This window comes from Dendrobates tinctorius, unplaced genomic scaffold (assembly GCF_039654945.1).
Source record: "Dendrobates tinctorius isolate UK_male_01 unplaced genomic scaffold, ASM3965494v1 ptg000058l, whole genome shotgun sequence".
Lineage (NCBI taxonomy): Eukaryota > Metazoa > Chordata > Amphibia > Anura > Dendrobatidae > Dendrobates > Dendrobates tinctorius.
Genome location: NW_027361726.1, coordinates 12693428 through 12714124, shown reverse-complemented (window position 1 = coordinate 12714124; position 20697 = coordinate 12693428). Strand labels below are relative to the sequence as shown.

Sequence of the window (20697 nt, the reverse complement as noted above, 5' to 3'; positions counted from 1 at the left end):
GGGTCACTGGACCCTTCAACACTTCCCTTGTGTCCACAACAATTGTCATTAGAGGGAGGTGGTACTTGTGGATGGTATAGGACCACCTGGGAGCACTCCTGTAGCGGTAATGTCTGGGTGCAGGTTTTGGATTGCCCGTGTTGTTTGTGCAATCTCCAGCAGCCAGACATGCAGGTGAAATTGTAAACATAACAATTACTGAAAGAGGTAACGGGGTACAGTCTCTCTCTTAAAGGCAAAGTTCTTAGTATATTGTGCATATGAATGTAATGGTTCTCACTTCATGAGACAAGCGAGGCTATGGCCTCTCAGGGCAGCTGGAGCAGAGTTCTTTTCACTTGCTATTAGAGGAAGTCTTATGCGTAGCCCAAGAAATATTACACTGATGAAGTGACCTTCACAGATTGGCTCTCTGTATAAACACACTAAAGTGTGGAGGTACACATGGTTTTGAGCCTACCGTTCCCTTTCGCAGGGGGTAGGTTAAGCAAAGTCAGTGGCGTGGCAGCCACATGGACCTGGTCCTGGCTAGAAGCAAACAGAATAACTATCATGCAAGAGAGCACATGTGCAGCTTTATCTCTCCTGTCTAGAAGACTTCACTCCTTTATGGAGGCAATTATGTGGAGAAAGATGTCCCCTCAGCATGGACTCACATGGAAAACTATGATGGGAGCAGTAGTGTTTTTCTCTCTCAGGCAGCTTGAACTGCCAAGCACTGGAAGTTACCTCAGGCCTTGTATGAGTTCTGAGCTGGGAATTACCTCAGGAAGTCTGTAAGTGCTGAGCTGGGAGACTCCTCCCAGCCGTTTCTATGGCAGTTTGTTGTGAGGAGAATAATCACTTAACTTTCATATACACAGCCCAAGGGCTTTGACTTTCACATATGACATTAACCTCTTTCATGTCTTGAAGCATTTTCTTAACAGGATGATACTTTGCAGGTGGTATGGGACAGTGTCGCTCCTTGATGGGCGGATGATCACCTGTGAGGATTCGATGCTGAATCAGAGTAGTCTTACCAAAATTCAAGTGGGTGCTTACTGAATGCTTGGTGATGATGCTAGGCAAGGTTCAGAACTCCATTGATTCTTTCTACTGTAGTAGTAGTAGTAGCATCTCTCACATTCAGCTCAGTCCACCAGGGTTCTGAAGTAGCTTTCTTACTGTCTTGGGCAGCTTGGTTGGAAGGTTGATTACCAGTTACCTCACTTGAGATGATGTCTTCTGATGAGAGTTGAGACAATTGCGCTACTGGATGAAATTTGTGGAGGTTAACACGTGCGTCACTTAAGTTAATCAGTTGAACAGGCACTCTTCTGTTGGAGACAGTTACAATGCTTCAAGCAGCTTTCACTATTGGTTGTCCTTCTAGCAGGATTGGTTCAAGGAAAGTCTGATAATTTTGATTTTCAATACCTGGTCGGGCATGGCACCAAACCATGGTCTCTGAACTAGGCTGTAGAATCACTGTACGGGTGTTTGCAAACTTCTGCTAGGTGAAAAGCACACGAATGCCATGCTGAATGGACCGCTGATCAGAAGATGTAGCTGTAGGGAGAGAGGCATGCAAGACAGACAACACTTCTGGAAAACACTTTCTAAAAAGATTCATGCCTAGGACCATTACAGCAAAACCCTCATCCTCTACATCAGTTACAATGACACCCTGTCTTGGATCTTAATGTCCCCAATCCGAATAGTGGGCTTACAGTCACCCTGGTAAGGTATGGATTGCTATAATGTTCATCCAGACATCTGGAGGGTTATTTAACTCACTAAAGTCCCAATGTTCAAGATATGCCTGCTTTTCTAAAGTAGTTACCTGTGAGCTGGAGTTGACGAGAGCTTCCATAGGAACACCGCTTACCAGAACAGTTATGTGCAGGCAGGGTGAGATGAAGTGAGGCACCCACATGGATGCGCCCTCTGGACCTTTTCTTCTTCCTCCAGAGGGGTGGTCCTCAGCCTTGGGGGTGGCACATTTAATTCGATAGCACTGAGCCTCGATGTGTCCATATCTGTGGCAGTGCTGACAGAAAGGTCTGTTTTGTCTGGAGGTAGACTTCTGGGTGGAGGCTCAGGGAAGAGAGTTCTCTCCTGGGTTTGTTCTCTGGAGTGTGAAGGTGGAATAATCAGGTTTTTGTTCTGCCGGGAGACTTGCTCGAGTCCTCTGGCAATGTCATCTACACGGCTTCAAGTAATGCCTTGTAGTCCACAGTGGGAGTCTGCGCAGCTTGTGTACCTTGCTTGGTACCTGGCGATGTCATCTGGAAAGATGGAGAGGTAATGGGAATAGACCCAGCTAGAGAAGCAAGGGTGACAGTGTTTCCCTGTGTATATTAATTGCAGAGGTCATGGATGGCTAGGGTATTGAAGTCTGCAAAGTGGAGCTGGGATGTTGTGCAGAAAGCATGCAGAGTTGGTTCTCCAACAGTTCAGAACCAGCCCCCCTCTATGAAGCTATCTATCAGGATTTTGCCAGAGTCCACACTTTCACGGGGGGTCAACCTGTAGAACAGCCGAGAAAACCTCTTGGAGGGATAGAGCATAGTCTCGTAGGGTCTCACCTATCTGTTTTCATCTTGCAAAGAATCTCATCTTGACATCAGAGATGGATGTAACTTCAAAGGCATCCTTCAGTTTCGGAAGGGTTTGTTCAGGCGTGTGCTGATGGGAGCCAGGAGTGAACTTCCCTGAAAGCAGCACCCTCAAGCTGACCCAGCAGGATCTGCACTTGCTGTTCTGGAGAGAGACGGGGTAAAACAGAAAGCGAGCCAACAACTTGTCATGGAGGTTCCTGAAGGTGTGTGGCTACCCCTTGTAGCGTGGCAACCAGGGTTTCTCAGGATAATATGGGACAAGAACGGCATGTTGCACGCGATGAGAACTGAAGGGCTGCTAGCACCAGCTTGGCTGTGGTTGCTGGGATCATTCATGATGTAGATGCTGAGGTGACTTCTCACAATCGGACAGAGTCTCAGACATAGGCACACAGATGAATCCTGTTTGTGACGCCAAAAATTGTGATGGGCCACTGGGGAGGCGCCAAATGTTGCAGAAGGGCCAGCTGGGGCATGTAGTCCCACAGGTAGCAGATAATGATGTCACAGTAGCTGAAGTAGGTCACTGGACCCCTCAACATTTCCCACATGTCTACAATTGTCAATAGCAGGAGGTGGCACTTGTGGAAGGTATAGAACCACCCAGGGGCACTCCTGTAGCGGTGGTGTCTGGGTGCAGGTTTTGGAGCACCCGTGGTGTTTGTGCAATCTCAAGCAAACAGAAACTAAGGTGAACTTGTAAACATAACAATTTTACTGAAAGACGTAACGGGTACAGTCTCTCTCTTAAAGGCAAAATTCACAGTATATTGTGCATATGAAAGTAATGATTCTCTCCTTAAGAGACAAGCGAGGTTATGGCCTTTCAGGGTGGCTGGAGCAGAGTTCTCTTCACTTGCTATTAGAGGAAGTGCTATGCGCAGTTGGAGAAATATTACACTGTTGAAGTGACCTTCACAGATTGGCTTTCCGTGGAAACACACTAAAGTGTGGAATTACACACGGTTTTGAGCCTACCATTCCCTTTCGCAGGGGGTAGGTTAAGCAAAGTCAGTGGTGTGGCAGACATGTGGACCTGGTCCTGGTTAGAAGCAAACAGGGTTACCAGAATGCAGGCGAGCACAAGTGCAGCTTTATCTCCTGCCTAGAAGACTTCGCTCCTTTGTGGAAGTGATTATTTGGAGAAAGTTGTCCCATCAGCGTGGACTCGCATGTAAAACTATGATGGGAGTAGTAGTGTTTTTCTCCCTAAGGCAGCTTGAACCGCCCAGCACTGAAAGTTACCTCAGGAAGTCTGTGACCCCTGAGCCCAGCCATTTCTATATCAGCTTGTTGTGAGGAGAATAATCACTTAACTTTCATATACACATTGGCCAGTGGATGGCAACAAAGCACATTAATGAGTCGTCAATATACAATGCAATGTATTACATTTTCTAACTCGCAGTGCCCAAACTAATTTTGACACACTGGAACAAATCTACTGCCACACAACAACTGCCTCATTCAGCAACAGAACAGGTACAGGGATAACACACTCCCTTTAGAACAAAATCACTGAAGGATTCTCAGTTAACTCATTCAGTGAAAAGTACATCACAGAGGCAGTAGAAAGCAAACGGTGCATTTTTATGACTTTTTTTAATAACCCACTTTCCCAAAAGTAAAGAAACTAAAAGATTAAAGCCATGAGAATATTTGGTATCACCATGTCTGCAAAAGCCCAATATCTAAAAAAATAAATCTAGCTAACCGAAAAGTCTGGAAAGAAAATTTAAATTGAAAAGCCAAAATTGATATTTTTATTGGTAGCCGCACAAAAATGCTACGAAAAGTGTTGAAAATGTCATACCCCCACCCCAAATAATACCAATAAAATCAACAGCTGCACTAAAATAATAAAAGTCATATAAGCAAGGTACCACTGTAACCATACGGACCCGAAAAATTACTTTGCCGGGTCATTTGTAATGTGCACTGAACGTCGCCAAATTGAATTTCAAAAACAATGGCGGAGTTGCTTTTTTCCCCGTTTCACCACTTTCTGAAATTTTTTCCCACTTTTTGCATACATTATATTTTAAAACTAATAGCATCATTGAAAACTGCAACTTGTCCTGCAAAAAGAAGCCCACATATGGCGATGTAGATGAAAAATAAAAAGTTATGGCTCTTGGAAAAAAGGAGGAATAAATGATAGTGCAAAAAATTAAAATTGACGACGGAGGAAGTGGAGAAAGTCATGTCTGTCATGTATCATCCAGCTTAAGGTCTCAGGTGTAGAATGTGCACCAGCCATGACCATAAGACATACTAACCCTGCTAAGTTGTCCAGCACATTGCAGAATAGTAAAATCAAATAGGTGATAAACTGCAGCCGGGGCCGTTATTAGGGTTTGGTAACCTAGACCACTCTCCAGTGTCCACGTGTTATCTAAGAGGCCATTGAGAACTTTCCCTGCACTAATGACAAAATCTGGAGACTATAAAGCGTAAACCTTCACTATCCAGGGAGAAAAAATTATGACCCTAAAGTTTACTAACAATTACTGTTGAAACACTGTATAGCAGTATTATTGTGTGGCCACTATATGGAAGCATTAATTGAATAGGAGTATAAACATGCACCAAAGCAACATTCACTGCACAGCAAAATACTGTAACTTTTTCTGCCCTAAACTTTACTATCAACTAATTATTGCAGCATTGCATAGCGGTATTATTGTGTGGCTGTATTATGGAAGTGTTATTTGTATGAGCGTATAAACATATACCAAGGAGACCTTCACTGTTCAGGGAAAGAACAGTATTTATGTCCTAAACTTTAATATCAATTACCGTAACTATTGAGGCGTTGTATAGTGGGAGTATTGTGTAGTCAATGTGTGGAAGTATTATTTGAGTGAAACAGGAAACATGTATAAGAGAGCTCTTCACCATCCAGGTAAAAACATTATTGCTGTCCTAGACTTTAGTATCAATTAACTAACTATTGAGACATTATATATTGGCATTATTGTGAGAGCATTGTATAGAGGCGTTGTCATATACCAGAGAGCCCTTCACTATCCAGAGAGAGAACAATTTTACCGCCCTAGACCTTACTATTAAATTTTCCATTGGGGCATTGTATAGCAGCATTACTGTGTGTCCATCAAATGGAAGTATTATTTCTTTTGGAGGATAAGCGTATAACAAAGAGCCTTTCACTATCTGAGTAAAGGACATTTATACCATCCTAGACTTTACTATCAACTGTTGTATCATTGAATTGCGGTGTTATCATATGGCCTTTGTATAAAAGTATTATTTGAATGGAAGTGTTAACATACCAGAGAGACCTTCACTGTCAAGTAAAGGAACATTTTACTGCCCTAGACTTTACTATTGAGAAATTGTATAGCGACATGGCCACTGTATGAAAGTATTATTTGTACAGGAATGGAAACATATACAAGAGAGACTTTTACTGTCCAAGGAAATAATATTTTTACTTCCCTAGATTTTACTTCCAACTAACTATTGCATCATTGTATAGCGGTATTATTATATGAACTTTGTATAGAAGTATCATTTATATGGAAGTGGACACATAGACCATTAACACCTTTACTATTCAGTGAAAGAACACATTTGCTGACTTTAATAAAAAATCACTTAATATTGAGTCATTGTATAGCGGTATTATTGTGTGGCCACTGTAGGAAAGTATTATTTGTATAGGAGTGGGAACATACAGTATACCAGAGAGACCTATCCAGGAAAATAATATTTTTGCTGCCCTAAATTTCACTATCAGCTAAGTATTGCATCATTGTGTAGTGGTATTATCATATGGTCTTTGTATACAGTTGTGTTCAAAAGTTTACATACCCCGGCAGAATTTTTGCTTTTTTTGGCCTTTTTTCAGAGAATATGAATGATAACACCAAAACTTTTTCTCCACTCATGGTTAGTGGTTGGGTGAAGCCATTTATTGTCAAACTACTGTGTTTTCTCTTTTTAAATCATAATGACAACCCAAAACATCCAAATAAACCTGATCAAAAGTTCACATACCCCATTTCTTAATACCGTGTATTGCCCCCTCTAACATCAATAACAGCTTGAAAAAAGGCCAAGAAAGCAAAAATTCTGCCGGGGTATGTAAACTTGTGAGCACATCTGTATAAGCATTATTTGTATGAAGTTGACATAAATACCAGAAAGCCATACTTTTCTAGATACTTAGGGCCCTATAAACATAAAATAAAACTGACCTTGCTATTAATGACCCTGTATGTTATAGTCATTATGGATGTTACTGCAGAAGAAACAGTTTTCAAAGTTTTCACCTTTTTGTGTAGATTTGATCCATGAAGACTTATTAAAAATGGAGCGGCAATGTGTGGTCTGCCACAATGAAGGTTGGCAGGTTCTCATGTTTTCATCTGCGTGTTACCTGCAGCTGCCGGGATGTATTTTTTTTTCCTTACATTAGGAAATCGAGTGTTGAGCAGAATCGTTAGATGTAGGTCATCAGCAAATTTATTTATAAAAATCCAGAGACCACTTAACGCACTCACTGACCGTAAATTTCCCAGGTGCTCACTCTGTACGTAGAGCAATATACGCATTACTCATTCATAGAAGATTGTCCATACACTGCGGCATTAACCATGGCTTCAAGGTCTGGAGTTTATAGCTGTACGTATGGGATGGTAATATCCCCACAAATGAAATTCTGATTTATTTATGTTACAGTTAGCCATACACACTACATGAAAAATAAATGCCGCCCTCCCCCATCGCTCTCCTGGGAGCAGCACTGCGTGTAATAGTCACTCTTTTATTAGAACACAGCTTTATGGTAATGGCTGCGTACGATTATTATCGGCTCCATCTGCTGACACTGACCCCAAATATTATTACCCAGCGTATTACCACTATATATTAGCACTAAGCAAGAGGCTGGAGCGCCCTCATCCGACTGTCATCTGTGTCATATCTATCTATACTTAGAGCTACGTTCTATCTCATATGTAACAAAGTATCTATCATCTACCTATTATCTGTTATTTATGTATCTATCATCTATTATCTATCATCTATCTATTATCTATCATCTATCTCTCTATCTAAATAGAAAAAAATCAGGCAGAACTCCAGTTTAAAGGAAAATTGTGGACTTTAATCCAGCGCTAAGTGGTGCAACGTTTCGACCTCACAGCACGGTCTTAGTCAAGCACAGTGTTACCATAGAATAGTGCACTTTTTATACATATCTCTCCAATTTACCAATATACAAAAATCAGCATATATTAAATATAAATCAGAATCAAAGTGTATGAAAATTACATTGCAGTAAATATGAGAACCATCATAGTGTTTACATATATAAGGTGCACGTTAGAGTGCAAAAAATTATATCCAACCGTACCTACAATCATTGACACAGCTAGATTAGCAATGATTAAAAGATGTGAAACACCTGTGTGATATTGAAAATGCATAAACATTATAAATCACCTGGAACACTCAGACCCATAGTTCCACCAGTGTAGTTCCACCATAACAGCATTCTCAGAGCACAACTGAGCATGTCAGTAATCAGATAATCCTGACAGGCCACTTGACAGTGATGTCAGCGATGATATCAACGCACACGCTCACTAGGCATTTCCATGCCCGGCTCCACCATTACAAGTGCTGGCAACGATGCCCACACAGTATTTCATAAGAAAAAACAGCATTTGTGCACAAAAGAGATAAATCTCAATACTTAAATGGAATGGAGCACTTGTAGTGATCGTATTAACCCCTTCACGACCTTTGACGCCACATAGGCATCATGAAAAGTCGTGTCAAAACGACCCATGACGCCTATGTGGCGTCATAACTTTAAAGCCCCCCTGCGGGTCGGGTGACTGGGGTCACTGAAAGGTCACCCGACCCGCACACAGAGGACACCTTAAAGTTAATCCTAGGGGGCGTGGCTTAACCTCCACGTGCCTACGATCGCTCTGATTGGCTGTTAAAAGTGAAACTGCCAATCAGAGCGATTTGTAATATTTCATCAATGAAATTTGATGAAATATTACAAATCCAACCATGGCTGATGCTGAAATAGCATCGGGCATGGCTGGAGACACTGAACCGACCCCCCCCAACTGACTGACAGCGCCGATCGGCCGCCACCATCTGACGGCGCCGATCGGCAGCCGCTGTCAAAATCTTATCCCCTCGCCTTCCCTCCGGGCCCCCCGCCCTCCGATCACCCCCTCTCACCCTCCAAGAGGCCTCCAAATTCCCTCTGGCCATCCCGGTGTCCCGCCATCCCGGATCATGGGCGCCGCCATCGTGGAAAATGGGCGACGCTGCAGATTCATTCATTTATTTTGATCACTGTCACAGTGATCAAAATAAATAAAAAAGTAAATCACCGCCCCCCTTATCACCCCCATAGGTAGGGGCGAATAATAAAATAAAGAAAATATTTTTATTTTTATTTTTCCATCAGGGTTAGGGCTAGGGTTAGAGCTAGGGTTAGGGCTAGGGTTAGAATTAGGGTTAGGGTTGGAATTAGGGTTAGGGTTGGAATTAGGGTTAGGGTTGGAATTACGATTAGGGCCGGATTTAGGGTTAGAGCTGGAATTAGGGTTGGGATTATGGTTAGGGTTGTATTTAGTATTGGGATTAGGGTTAGGGGTGGGTTGGAGTGCGGATTACGGTTAGGCTTATGGTTAGGGTTAGAGTTGGGATTAGGGTTAGGGGTGTGTTGGGGTTAGGGTTGTGGTTAGGGTTATGATTAGGGTTGGGATTAGGGTTAGGGGTGTGTTGGGGTTAGGGTTGGAGATAGAATTGAGGGGTCTCCACTGTTTAGGCACATTAGGGGGTCTCCAAACGCAACATGGCGCCACCATTGATCCAGCCAATTTTGCTTTGAAAAAGTGAAACAGTGCTCCCTCCAATTCGAGCCCCGATGTGCGCCCAAACAGTGGTTTACCCCCACATATGGGGTATCAGCGTACTCAGGAAAAATTGCACAACAACTTTGGGGGTCTAATTTCTCCTGGTACCCTTGGGAAAATAAAAAATTGGAGGCTAAATAATTATTTTGTGGAAAAAAAATATTTTTTATTTTCACGGCTCTGCGTTATAAACATCTGTGAAGCACAAAATTGGGGTCACTTGTGGGGGGTTTCCACTGTTTAGGTACATCAGGGGCTCAGCAAACGTAACATGACACCCACAGACCATTCCATCAAGTCGGCATTTCAAAACGTCACTACTTCCCTTCCGAGCCCCAACGTGTGCCCAAACAGTGGTCCCCCCCACAAATGGGGTACCAGCGTACTCAGGACAAACTGGACAACTTTTGGGGTCCAAATTTATCCTGTTACCCTTGTGAAAATAAAAAACAGTGGGCTAAAAATCATTTTTTGAGGAAATTTTTTTTTTTATTTTCACGGCTCTGCTTTATGAACTTCTGTGAAGCACTTGGGGGTTCAAAGTGCTCACCACACATCTTGATTAGTTCCTTGGGTGGTCTAATTTCCAAAATGGGGTCACTTGTGTGGGGTTTCCACTGTTTAGGCACATCAGGGGCTCAGCAAACATAACATGACACCCGCAGACCATTCCATCAAGTCGGCATTTCAAAACGTCACTACTTCCCTTCTGCGCCCCAAAGTGTGCCCAAACAGTGCCCCCCCCCCACATATGGGGTACCAGCGTACTCAGGACAAACTGGACAACAACTTTTGGTGTCCAAATTTATCCTGTTACCCTTGTGAAAATAAAAAACAGTGGGCTAAATATCATTTTTTGAGGAAAAAAAATATTTCTATTTTCATGGCCCTGCGTTATAAACTTCCGAGAAGCACCTGGGGGTTCAAAGTGCTCACTATGCATCTATATAAGTTCCTTAGGGGTCTAGTTTCCAAAATGGGGTCATTTGTGGGGGAGCTCCAAAGTTTAGGCACACAGGGGCTCTCCAAATATGACATGGTGTCCGCTAGCGATTGGAGCTAATTTTCCATTCAAAAAGTCAAATGACGCTCCTTCCGTTCTGCGCCCTGCCGTGCACCCAAACAGAGGTTCCACCCCACATATGGGGTACCATCGTACTCAGAATAAACTGCACACCAACTTTTGGGTCCAATTTATCCTGTTACCATTGTGAAAATAAAAAATAGCGGGATAAAAAAACATTTTTGAGCAAAAAAAATGATTTTTTTATTTTCACTGCTCTGCGTTATAAACTTCTGTGAAGCACTTGGGGGTTCAAAGTGCTCACCACACATCTAGACATCTAGATAAGCTTCTTGGGGGTCTAGCTTCCAAAATGGGGTCACTTGTGGGGGAGTTCCAATGTTTAGGCACACAGGGGCTCTCCAAACGCGACATGGTGTCTGCTAACGATTGGAGCTAATTTTCCAATCAAAAAGTCAAATGGCGCTCCTTCCCTTCCGGGCCCTGCCGTGCGCCCAAACAGTGGTTTATGACCACATATGAGGTATTGGTGTGCTCAGAAGAAATTGCCCAACAAATTTTAGGATCCATTTTATCCTGTTGCCCATGTGAAAATGAAAAAACAGAGGCTAAATAAAATTTATGTGAAAAAAAGTACTTTTTTTTACGGATCAATTTATGAAGCACTTGGGGGTTCAAAGTGCTCACTATGCATCTAGATAAGTTCCTTGGGGGGTCTAGTTTCCAAAATGGGGTCACTTGTGGGGGAGCTCCAATGTTTAGGCACACAGGGGCTCTCCAAATGCGACATGGCAACCACTAAATATTCAGGCATATTTTCCATTCAAAAAGTCAAATGGCGCTCCTTCCCTTCTGAGCCCTGCCGTGCGCCCAAACAGTGGTTTATGACCACATATGAGGGATCGGTGTACTCAGGAGAAATTGCCCAACAAAATTTAGTATCTATTTTATCCTGTTACCCATGTGAAAATGATAAAATTGATGCTAAAAGAAAATTTATGTTGGAAAAATTAAAATGTCCATTTTTTCCTCCACGTTGTTTTAGTTCCTGTGAAGCACCAGAAGGGTTAATAATCTTCTTGAATGTAGTTTTGAGTAGCTTGAGAGGTGCAGTTTTTAGAATGGTGTCACTTTTGGGTATTTTCTGCCATATAGATCTCTCTTCTTGTATTGTACTCTGATATGAGTTTATTTGTATTTACTTGAGCCAACTTTGGTTCATTATTTTTTGTTTTTTTAATGACTAAATGCTCTTTTTTTATTTTTAAAGGTTGAGGCAATTATCACCTGAGCAATACTAAGGAAATCCTGAAAACATGATCTGTTGGTGGGCCTTGAGGACTGGAGTTGGGATACCCTGACCTAGTGTATAGTAGAGACGCAGGGGGTTAATCCCCTCTGTGATTGCTGGCTGTGTGCTGGTACTCCGCCTCTGTCCTCTAGGGGGCATGTGGCATATTACAGCCATTGGTTTGAATGTTTTGGGTGTCCAGTTCATCACTTAATACGATCACTACAAGTACTCCATTCCATTTAACCCCTTAGCGACCGCCGATACGCCTTTTAACGGCGGTAATTAAGGGTACTAAAACCACAGCACCGCTAATTCACAGCGCTGTGGAGAAAGTGAACAGCGCCCCCCAGTGTCGGATTTTCTCTGGGGTCTCGGCTGCCGGGGGTAGCTGAGACCCCAGAGAACATGAATCGGTCGGTTTTTACCGACCCCTCTTTTGCGATCGCCGTTATTAACCCTATAATGGCGACCGCAAAAAAAGCTGCGATTTTACATTTAATTTCTCTTTCCTCTGATGTGATCGCACATCAGAGGAGAGAGAAAGAGGGTCCCCAATCCCCCCCGGTACCTCTCTGTGGTCCTCTGTCCCCTCCCGATGGTCCTGCGTCCCGCCGACGTCCTCCGGTGGGCGCCACCATCTTGGATCCGGGGAAAATGGTGGGCACATGCGCAGTGTGGCCGCCGGGAATCTGCCGGCTCCGGCTGGCAGATTCCATTCATTCATTTTGATCACGATGATAAACTATCATCGTGATCAAAATAAACAAAATAGTACATAACCTCCCCGTTCATCACCCCCTTATATAGGCAAACATAATGAAATAAAGAAATATTTTTTTTTTCAGTTTTCCATTAGGGTTAGGGCTAGGGCTAGGGTTGGGCTAGGGTTAGGGTTAGGCTAGGGTTAGGGTTAGGGTTGGGCTAGGGTTAGGGTTGGACTAGGGTTAGGGCTAGGGTTGGGGTTAGGGATTGGGTTAGAATTAGGGTTAGGGCGAACTAGGATTAGGGTTAGAATTAGGTTTAGGGATTAGGGTTGGGATTAAGGTTAGGGTTTGGATTAGGGTTAGGGGTGTATTGGGGTTAGGGTTGGAGCAAGAATTGAGGGGTTTCCACTATTTACCAACTTTGGGGGTCTAAAAATTGGGTCTAAAAAAATCACTTTTGTGGAAATAAAAAAGACTTTTTATTTTCACGGCTCTGCATTTATAAACTTCTGTGAAGCGCTTGGGGGTTCAAAGTGCTCACCACACATCTAGATAAGTTCCTTAGGGAGTCTAATTTCCAAAATGGGGTCACTTGTGGGGGGTTTCCACTGTTTAGACCCATCAGGGGCTCTGCAAACGCAACATGACGCCCGCAGACCATTCCATCAAAGTCTGCATTCCAAAAAGGCACTCCTTCCCTTCCGAGCTCTCCCATGCGCCCAAACAGTGGTTCCCCCCACATATGGGGTATCGGCGTAATCAGGACAAATCGCACAACAACTTTCGGGATATGATTTCTCCTGTTACCCTTGTGTAAATAAAAATTGGGGGGCGAAAAAATCATTTTTGTTGAAAAAAATAAGGATTTTTTATTTTCACGGCTCTACGTTATAAAATTCTGTGAAGCACTTGAAGGTTCAAAGTGCTCACCACACATCTAGATAAGTTCCTTAATGGGTCTAGTTTCCAAAATGGGGTCACTTGTTGGAGGTTTCCACTGTTTAGGCCCATCAGGGGCTCTGCAAACGCAACATGATGCCCGCAGACCATTCCATCAAAGTCTGCATTCCAAAATGGCACTCCTTCCCTTCCAAGCTCTCTCATGCACCCAAACAGTGGTTCCCCCCACATATGGGATATCAGCGTACTCAGGACAAATCGCATAATTACTGTGCGGGTATGATTTCTCCTTGTTACCCTTGTAAAAATAAAAATTTGGGGGCGAAAAGATCATTTTTTGTGGAAAAAAATGATTTCTTACTTTCACGGCTCTACGTTATAAACTTCTGTGAAGCACTTGAAGGTTCAAAGTGCTCACCACACATCTAGATAAGTTCCTTAATGGGTCTAGTTTCCAAAATGGGGTCACTTGTTGGAGTTTTCCACTGTTTAGGCACATTAAGGGCTCTCCGAACGCAACATGGCATCCGATCTCAATTCCAGCCAATTCTGAGTTGAAAAAGTCAAACGGCGCTCCATCCCTTGCGAGCTCTGCCGTGTGCTGAAAGAGTGGTTTACCCCCACATATGGGGTATCGGCGTATTCAGGCGAAATTGCACAACAAATTTTGTGGTTGACTTTCTCTTTTAACACTTGTGAAAATAAAAAAAATTGGTTCTGAAGTAAATTTTTTGCAAAAAAAAGTTAAATGTTAATTTTTTCCTTCCTCATTGCTTTAGATCCTGTGAAGCACTTAAAGGGTTAATAAACTTCTTGAATGTGGTTTTGAGCACCTTGAGGGGTCTAGCTTTTAGAATGGTGCCACTTTTGGGTATCTTCTGTCATGTACACCCCTCAAAATGACTTTAAATATGATGTGGTCCCTTAAAAAAATGGTTTTGTAAATTTTGTTGCAAAAATGAGTAATCACTGGTCAACTTTTAACCCTTATAACTTCCTAACAAAAAAAAATTTTGCTTCCAAAATTGTGGTGATGTAAAGTAGACATGTGGGAAATGTTATTTATTAAGAAATTTGTGTGACACATCTCTCTGATTTAAGGGCATAAAAATTTAAAGTTTTAAAATTGCAAAATTTTCAAAATTTTCGCCATATTTCCGTTTTTTTCATAAATAAACACAAGACTTATCGAAGAAATTTTACCACTAACATGAAGTACAATGTGTCACAAAAAAACAGTCTTAGAATCAGCGGGATCCATTAAAGCGTTCCAGAGTTATAACCTCATAAAAGGACAGTGGTCAGAATTGTAAAAATTGGCCTGGTCATTAAGCTGCAAACTGGCTCTGTCGCTAAGGGGTTAATCCAGCGCTAAGTGGTGCAACGTTTCGACCTCACAGCACGGTCTTAGTCAAGCACAGTGTTACCATAGAATAGTGCACTTTTTATACATATCTCTTCAATTTACCAATATACAAAAATCAGCATATATTAAAGTCCACAATATTCCCTTTAACTGGAGTGCTGCCCGGTTTTTTCCATTTATATTTTTGCGTTGGACAACTGCATTATTCAGGACTATTGCACCCAAAATCTGCTCAAGTTTGTGTTGCTATCTGTTTTTTTCTATCTATCTATCTATTATCTATCCATCATTTGATGCTAGCTGGTAAATATTCTAGTTGTGAATTCTGATTTAACACCTTAGTGACTGGGCCATTTTTGTCTTACTCTGACCAGTGTCACTCTGGAACGCTTCAACATATCCCATTGAGTTGGAGATAATTTTTTCGTGACACATCATATTTTATGATAATGGTAAACTTATGTTGATATGTTTTGTGTTTCTTTATAAAAAAAAAATCACAAATTTAAAAAAGAAAAAATTGCCAATTTTCAACCTTTGAATGATCATCCCTTTAATCCATACAGTCATACCACACAAAAACATTAATAACATTTCTCTCCTGCCTACCTTACATAAGCACAATTGTAAAATGTTCTTTTATTTTGTTAACATTTTAAAAGCTTTAAAAATGTAGCAGCAATTTTTCATTTTTTATTTTCAAGGAAATTTACAAAACTTATTTTTTTTAGGGACCTGTTAAGTTTTGAAATGACTTTGGGGGTACTATAGATTGGAATCCCCCAAAAGTGACACCATTTTAAAAACAACGCCCCTCAACGTGTTCAAAATTGTTGTCAGGTAGTTTATTAACCCTTCAGGTGCTTGTCAGGAATTACTGAAAAGTGACATAACAGGAATAAAGAAGTGTATTTTTACTACTTAGATGTTCCTAACTTCTGATCAGGGCCACTGTAGTTGGAAGACTTTAAGGCCGTTATTTGGCCATGACTTGCCATGGCAAACATCAGGACCACACGATCCTGATCTCAGGGTGGCGATGGGTTGAAAGAGAAAGCCCCCAGACTCTGTTAATCATCTAGACTCAGTATCTTAATATATTACAGGGTCAGTTCACTGATATCCACTAGAATGTTATTCCTCACTTCTCCTGTGGTGGCACTGTAGAGAAATGGAACACTTGTCAGCAGTTTCTTCTACAGGATGATTGCTGGGAATCTGAGCGGCCAGACATCTTCCTCTGTAGCTTCCATCAACTGGGCGTGACTGCTATTTCCAGGCACTAAATGGCTCCATCGCTTGTAAGAAAATAGATTTCCTGCATTTTCTTTTAAATAAAGGGAAATTCTGTAAATCCAATGATACTAAATTTGCCGTTTAAGTCAAATGTTATTTCAGGAGATTCAGCTAGAAAAGAGGTGTTAGCGCAAAGGTGTTAAGTGGATTTATGTAGCCGGCGAGTTATGTAACAGTCACACCTTTCAGAATCGATCTGTCAGGAAGGGATTTTGCAAGAAGTGAGGATTTATTTTCATTGCACAGAGTGATCCGTGAGCTGCGGCTCCATCTGGGCATGATGAGAGTTGTAGTTTCACACAACAAGAGGAGCCACGGATTCATCTTGTAAATGTGATAAAAAAACATTATATATATATATACCTGTGCTTGTATTCCATGTGTTTTCCCTATAAATGCAGCGAGCTCTCAGTATTGTCTTTCTTAAGGTTTTCCCATAGACCTCGGTATAGGACACTAAGCCAACGCATTTTGCAAATGTAAAAAAAAAAAGTCAGTGTGAACATATCCTAAGGCTGGAATCAAACACTCCGCAACGTGAAAATTGCAACACCAAGAAGGAAAAGTTGTGGAATTCAAGAAATCACAGGATGGAGACTTCACTGACCTGCAAAAATGATGGAAAATGGAAACATTATGGAAACATCTTGATTTCTTCAGTCTGGAATGAGCGCCCTGCACAGAACTCCTGGAACATCTGGCCTCCGCTATGAATGAGGTTATTAATGGTCACCTGAGGAAGGTTCTGCCACCCTGAATGCAGTGATACGACCATTTCTCCAGTGTCCACTTTTCCAACACAACCTCAGGCTGCAAGTTCCTCACACTACTGTGATCCGCCGATGTGGTCTAAATTTGCTCCCGTGGCTGCAGCGTCTCCCGAGTTGACTCCAAAGAGCACAATGGGGAAATCATTGATCAGTGATAACATAGGAACTGCTGGCAGAGGATCTTGATGATTTGGCAGGACCGTCCTCAGGTAACCATTAATAACCTCAGTGATCGCACCCGAGGCTGGAGGTGCCGGGATTTCTGCACAGGGCTCAAACTCCATTAACTGAGAAGTTGTGAAAATATTTCCATTCTTTCCTCATGTGCAGATCTGTAACGTATCCATCCTGCAAGCTCCAAAAATCCATGATTTTTCCTTCTTTGTGTTGCAATTTCAATGTTGAAGACTGGGAAGAGTGGACAGTAAATGCCATTTTCGAGCAGCCTAGGCGAAAGTCGGGAGCAGATCCGAAAAGAGAAAAACGTTTGGAGGAATCGATACTTCTTTCTTTCCTAAACCTTCCTGACACATGGGGGGCAACATCTATTATGAGACTTGCACCAATTTTTTTTTTTTTTTAAAGTCTGAAAGTTTGTTTTTTGTGCCCAAATTTATGTATACAGCATTTTCACTGCTATAGAAGAATGGTTGTCAATGTGGGCGCTGTTAGCATGTAACTGAGCTGCAAGTAGTGATGAGCGAACGTGCTTGGGTAATATGTTATCTGTTCATGCTTGGGTGTCATTGAGTATCTCAACATGCTCGAATATTATGTTCCAGTCCCCGCAGCTGCATGATTTGCACAACACATACACGGATTGCCTGTTTATTAGGAAATCCCCACGTGTTGCGGCTGTCCAACTGCCACAAGACATGCAGCCGCGGGGACTCGAACATGTTACCCGAGCACGTTCGCTCATCACTAGCTGCAATCCATATTAATGAATTTTGACTTTGAAGAAGTTGCAACTGTACTCCAGTAGATGGGAGAAGACACCATTGTCGGTAGAAGGTTTATATCTAAAGATGTGCAAAATGTATGAGTCATCAGGCAGCAATGTGATCAATTGGCACAAATAGCGACAGCATTGCCACAATGGAAAGTGGCTTTTAAAAAGTCCGCTAATAATAATAATAATTCCCTCTCCCATGGACTTTAAAAAAATAAAATAATAATCACAAATAAAAAATAAAGGTTGCACAGGCAATTGAAAGGTTTGAAGGAAAATCTATGGGTGGAAATTTCTAACATAACTGTGAAAAAAGTCACAAAGACTAAAAATGCCCCAAAACATGAAAACAGCAAAAATGTCCTAGAGTAAATGAAACGCAGAGTCCAGATTTAACAATGAATAGAAGATAAACAGAATTTATGCCTCGTCTCTGTGAATATTTCTGACATGTCTTTGTTTTCTTCCAGAATGATTCCTCCGACGAGCAAGACCTTCCGTGTGAACAACTTGGCTTCGGGAACGGTCTACGACCTCTGCGTCTTAGCAATTTATGACGACGGCATTACGTCCCTCACGGCCACGAGGGTTGTCGGTTGCATCCAGTTCACGACCGAGCAAGATTACGTCCGTTGTCACTTTATGCAGTCGCAGTTCCTGGGAGGCACCATGATCATTATTATAGGTGGAATCATCGTGGCCTCCGTCCTTGTCTTTATAATCATCTTAATGATTAGGTATAAAGTTTGCAACGGGAACGGGCAGCACAAAGCCACGAAAGTCAGCAATGTGTATTCTCAAACCAACGGATCGCAAAATCAAAGCTGTAGTGCGTCCATGCCCCCATCGGCTTCCAAGCAAGGGGTTGGGCATGACGAGAGTCCGCAGTGCTGCAAGTCAACAGACAGCGGGGCGCCATCTTCTGACACCTGCTCAAGCCAAGGTGTGGCCGCTACTACCTCTGCCTCGCCTCATACGTGGACTTCAAACGCTTCGGCTTCACTGAAGCAAAAAAGAAAAACTCAATTACAACAAACGGACTCCCAAACTGAAACCGTTTTAAATATGGAGTCCCAAAACACAAATAGAAATAATTCAACTGCCCTCCGGTTATCTAGTCATCCCACCGGGTCACCGACCTATAAAAGAGCACAATCAAGGCCAAGTAAGTTCCTTACATTACCCGCGGAGACTTATAGAGCCAAGCGGAGGTACTCTTTAAATGGTGAAATTATGGAGTACCATTGTTACGTAAACTCTCGGAACACAGGCGGACTTTGGTCGAAGAGGAGCATGTCCATGAACGGCATCTTGGTTAAGTCAGATAATTCAGACATGGACAGCGGGAAAGCGACTTTTTCAAGTTCAGAGTGGATATTGGAAAGCACTGTGTGATTAGTTCCTTTAAAAAAAAAAAAAAAAAGCAAAAATTCGAAACGAAAAATCAATTTCGATTCGAGCACAATAGAAAATTGAATTCAATCTTTTTTTTTTTCTTTTTCAAAAAAGGGGGATTCCAGTTTGTGTCAATTTTTTGGCTACTTCAGGATTGTGTCAAGGCCACCTGCAAATTCTGTTCCTTTTTTTTCCCTGGTGATTACAAGATACAAAATAGCGAGTTGTGAAAATTACGAATCAGCACAGGTGCCTTCCCTTCCTATAGGACTGGCTTCCTGGTTCTGCCATAGCAGAAAAAAAAAATTACAAAAAATTAAAACTGAATTCACAATAAAAGCCTTTCGTATGGGAAAATTCCTTCAAGCTTTCAACATATAAAAATATATTAAAAAAAGACCAATTATGGAAGAATTAGTTAAAAAAAAAAATATTTTTTAAAAGACCAGACTGCATTTATTTTTGAGTGACGATGGTGTTGCCTTTATTTTTAGGCAAATGCTGTACAGAACAACAACTTCTGTGTTGTTATGTTGTGTAAAATAAAATATTCAATATCTATATGGAGACATTGTGGAAATAATTCCGATCACCTTAAATGTTACCATGGTAATTATTTCAAGTCATTGAATTGCATCAAATCCAACAATATTCGGAATTTCACTTTAAATTATTCTAATATTTTTCTGGGTCATTTTGGTTACAATTATTAGATTCAGTCTTTAGTGTATATATATTATTATTATTATTATTATTATTATTATTATTTTTTTGCTGCATTACAAATAATTTTTATCATTGTATTTTTTTATATTTTTACTACTAGGGGTTGTCTGAGATATAAAAAAAGCTCAAAAATAGCCCCGCATTCCATACTGGTGGGTATTGCAGCTCCATTAAGTGAAGTTGTGGCTTTGTCTGGGGCTTTTTTTTTTAAGAAAGCAACATTGTTTTTAGGATCTTGCACAAGCCAAAACAAGAAGAAAAAAAAAAATTGGAGTATTATCACAATTTAAATTGAGATTATTATTTTACATATTACAATGAAAAGTTATTTGCTACATGGAATAAGGAATCAATTCTTAAACTTTTTTTTTTTATTATTATTTTAAATGTTTATTTTATTTTCTATGGTAATATAGGCGCAGTACAATTTTTTAAAACGATTTTTAAATACATATTTTAGAATTTTATTTTAACTATTTATTTTGAAACGGGGTTTCGTTTGCAATCACAGAAAATAAATGTCTGAACCTATAGATTTATTTTTTGGTTCAAAATTCCACTTAAAAGTTGGCTCTTGTGAAAAAAAAAAAAAGTGGGAGCACAGAACTTGTCCAGTGTCTGAGCACGGGGGACTGCGATCAGCGCCATGTTTCTTAGTCATCGGTTTAGGGCCGCAGTATGGTGCACGTATGTGGCAACATATCATGACGATCGTCTCCTAAGGCTATGTTGCCACGATGAGTTTTTGGTGAGTTT

At 41.4% G+C, this 20697-nt stretch overlaps 1 protein-coding gene across 5 annotated transcripts in view; it reads left to right on the top strand.

Moving 5' to 3' along the window:
* Window positions 1-19776, top strand: part of LRFN5 (leucine rich repeat and fibronectin type III domain containing 5) — a 337342-nt gene extending 317566 nt beyond the window's left edge. For all 5 annotated transcript variants that reach the window (XM_073578035.1, XM_073578039.1, XM_073578041.1 and 2 more), the window contains one exon: window positions 18291-19776. In XM_073578035.1, coding sequence (XP_073434136.1) covers window positions 18291-19215 — 925 coding nt within the window. In that variant the 3' untranslated portion in view covers window positions 19216-19776. The remainder of the gene's footprint in view (window positions 1-18290) is intronic.
* The last annotated feature ends 921 nt before the right edge of the window (window positions 19777-20697 follow it).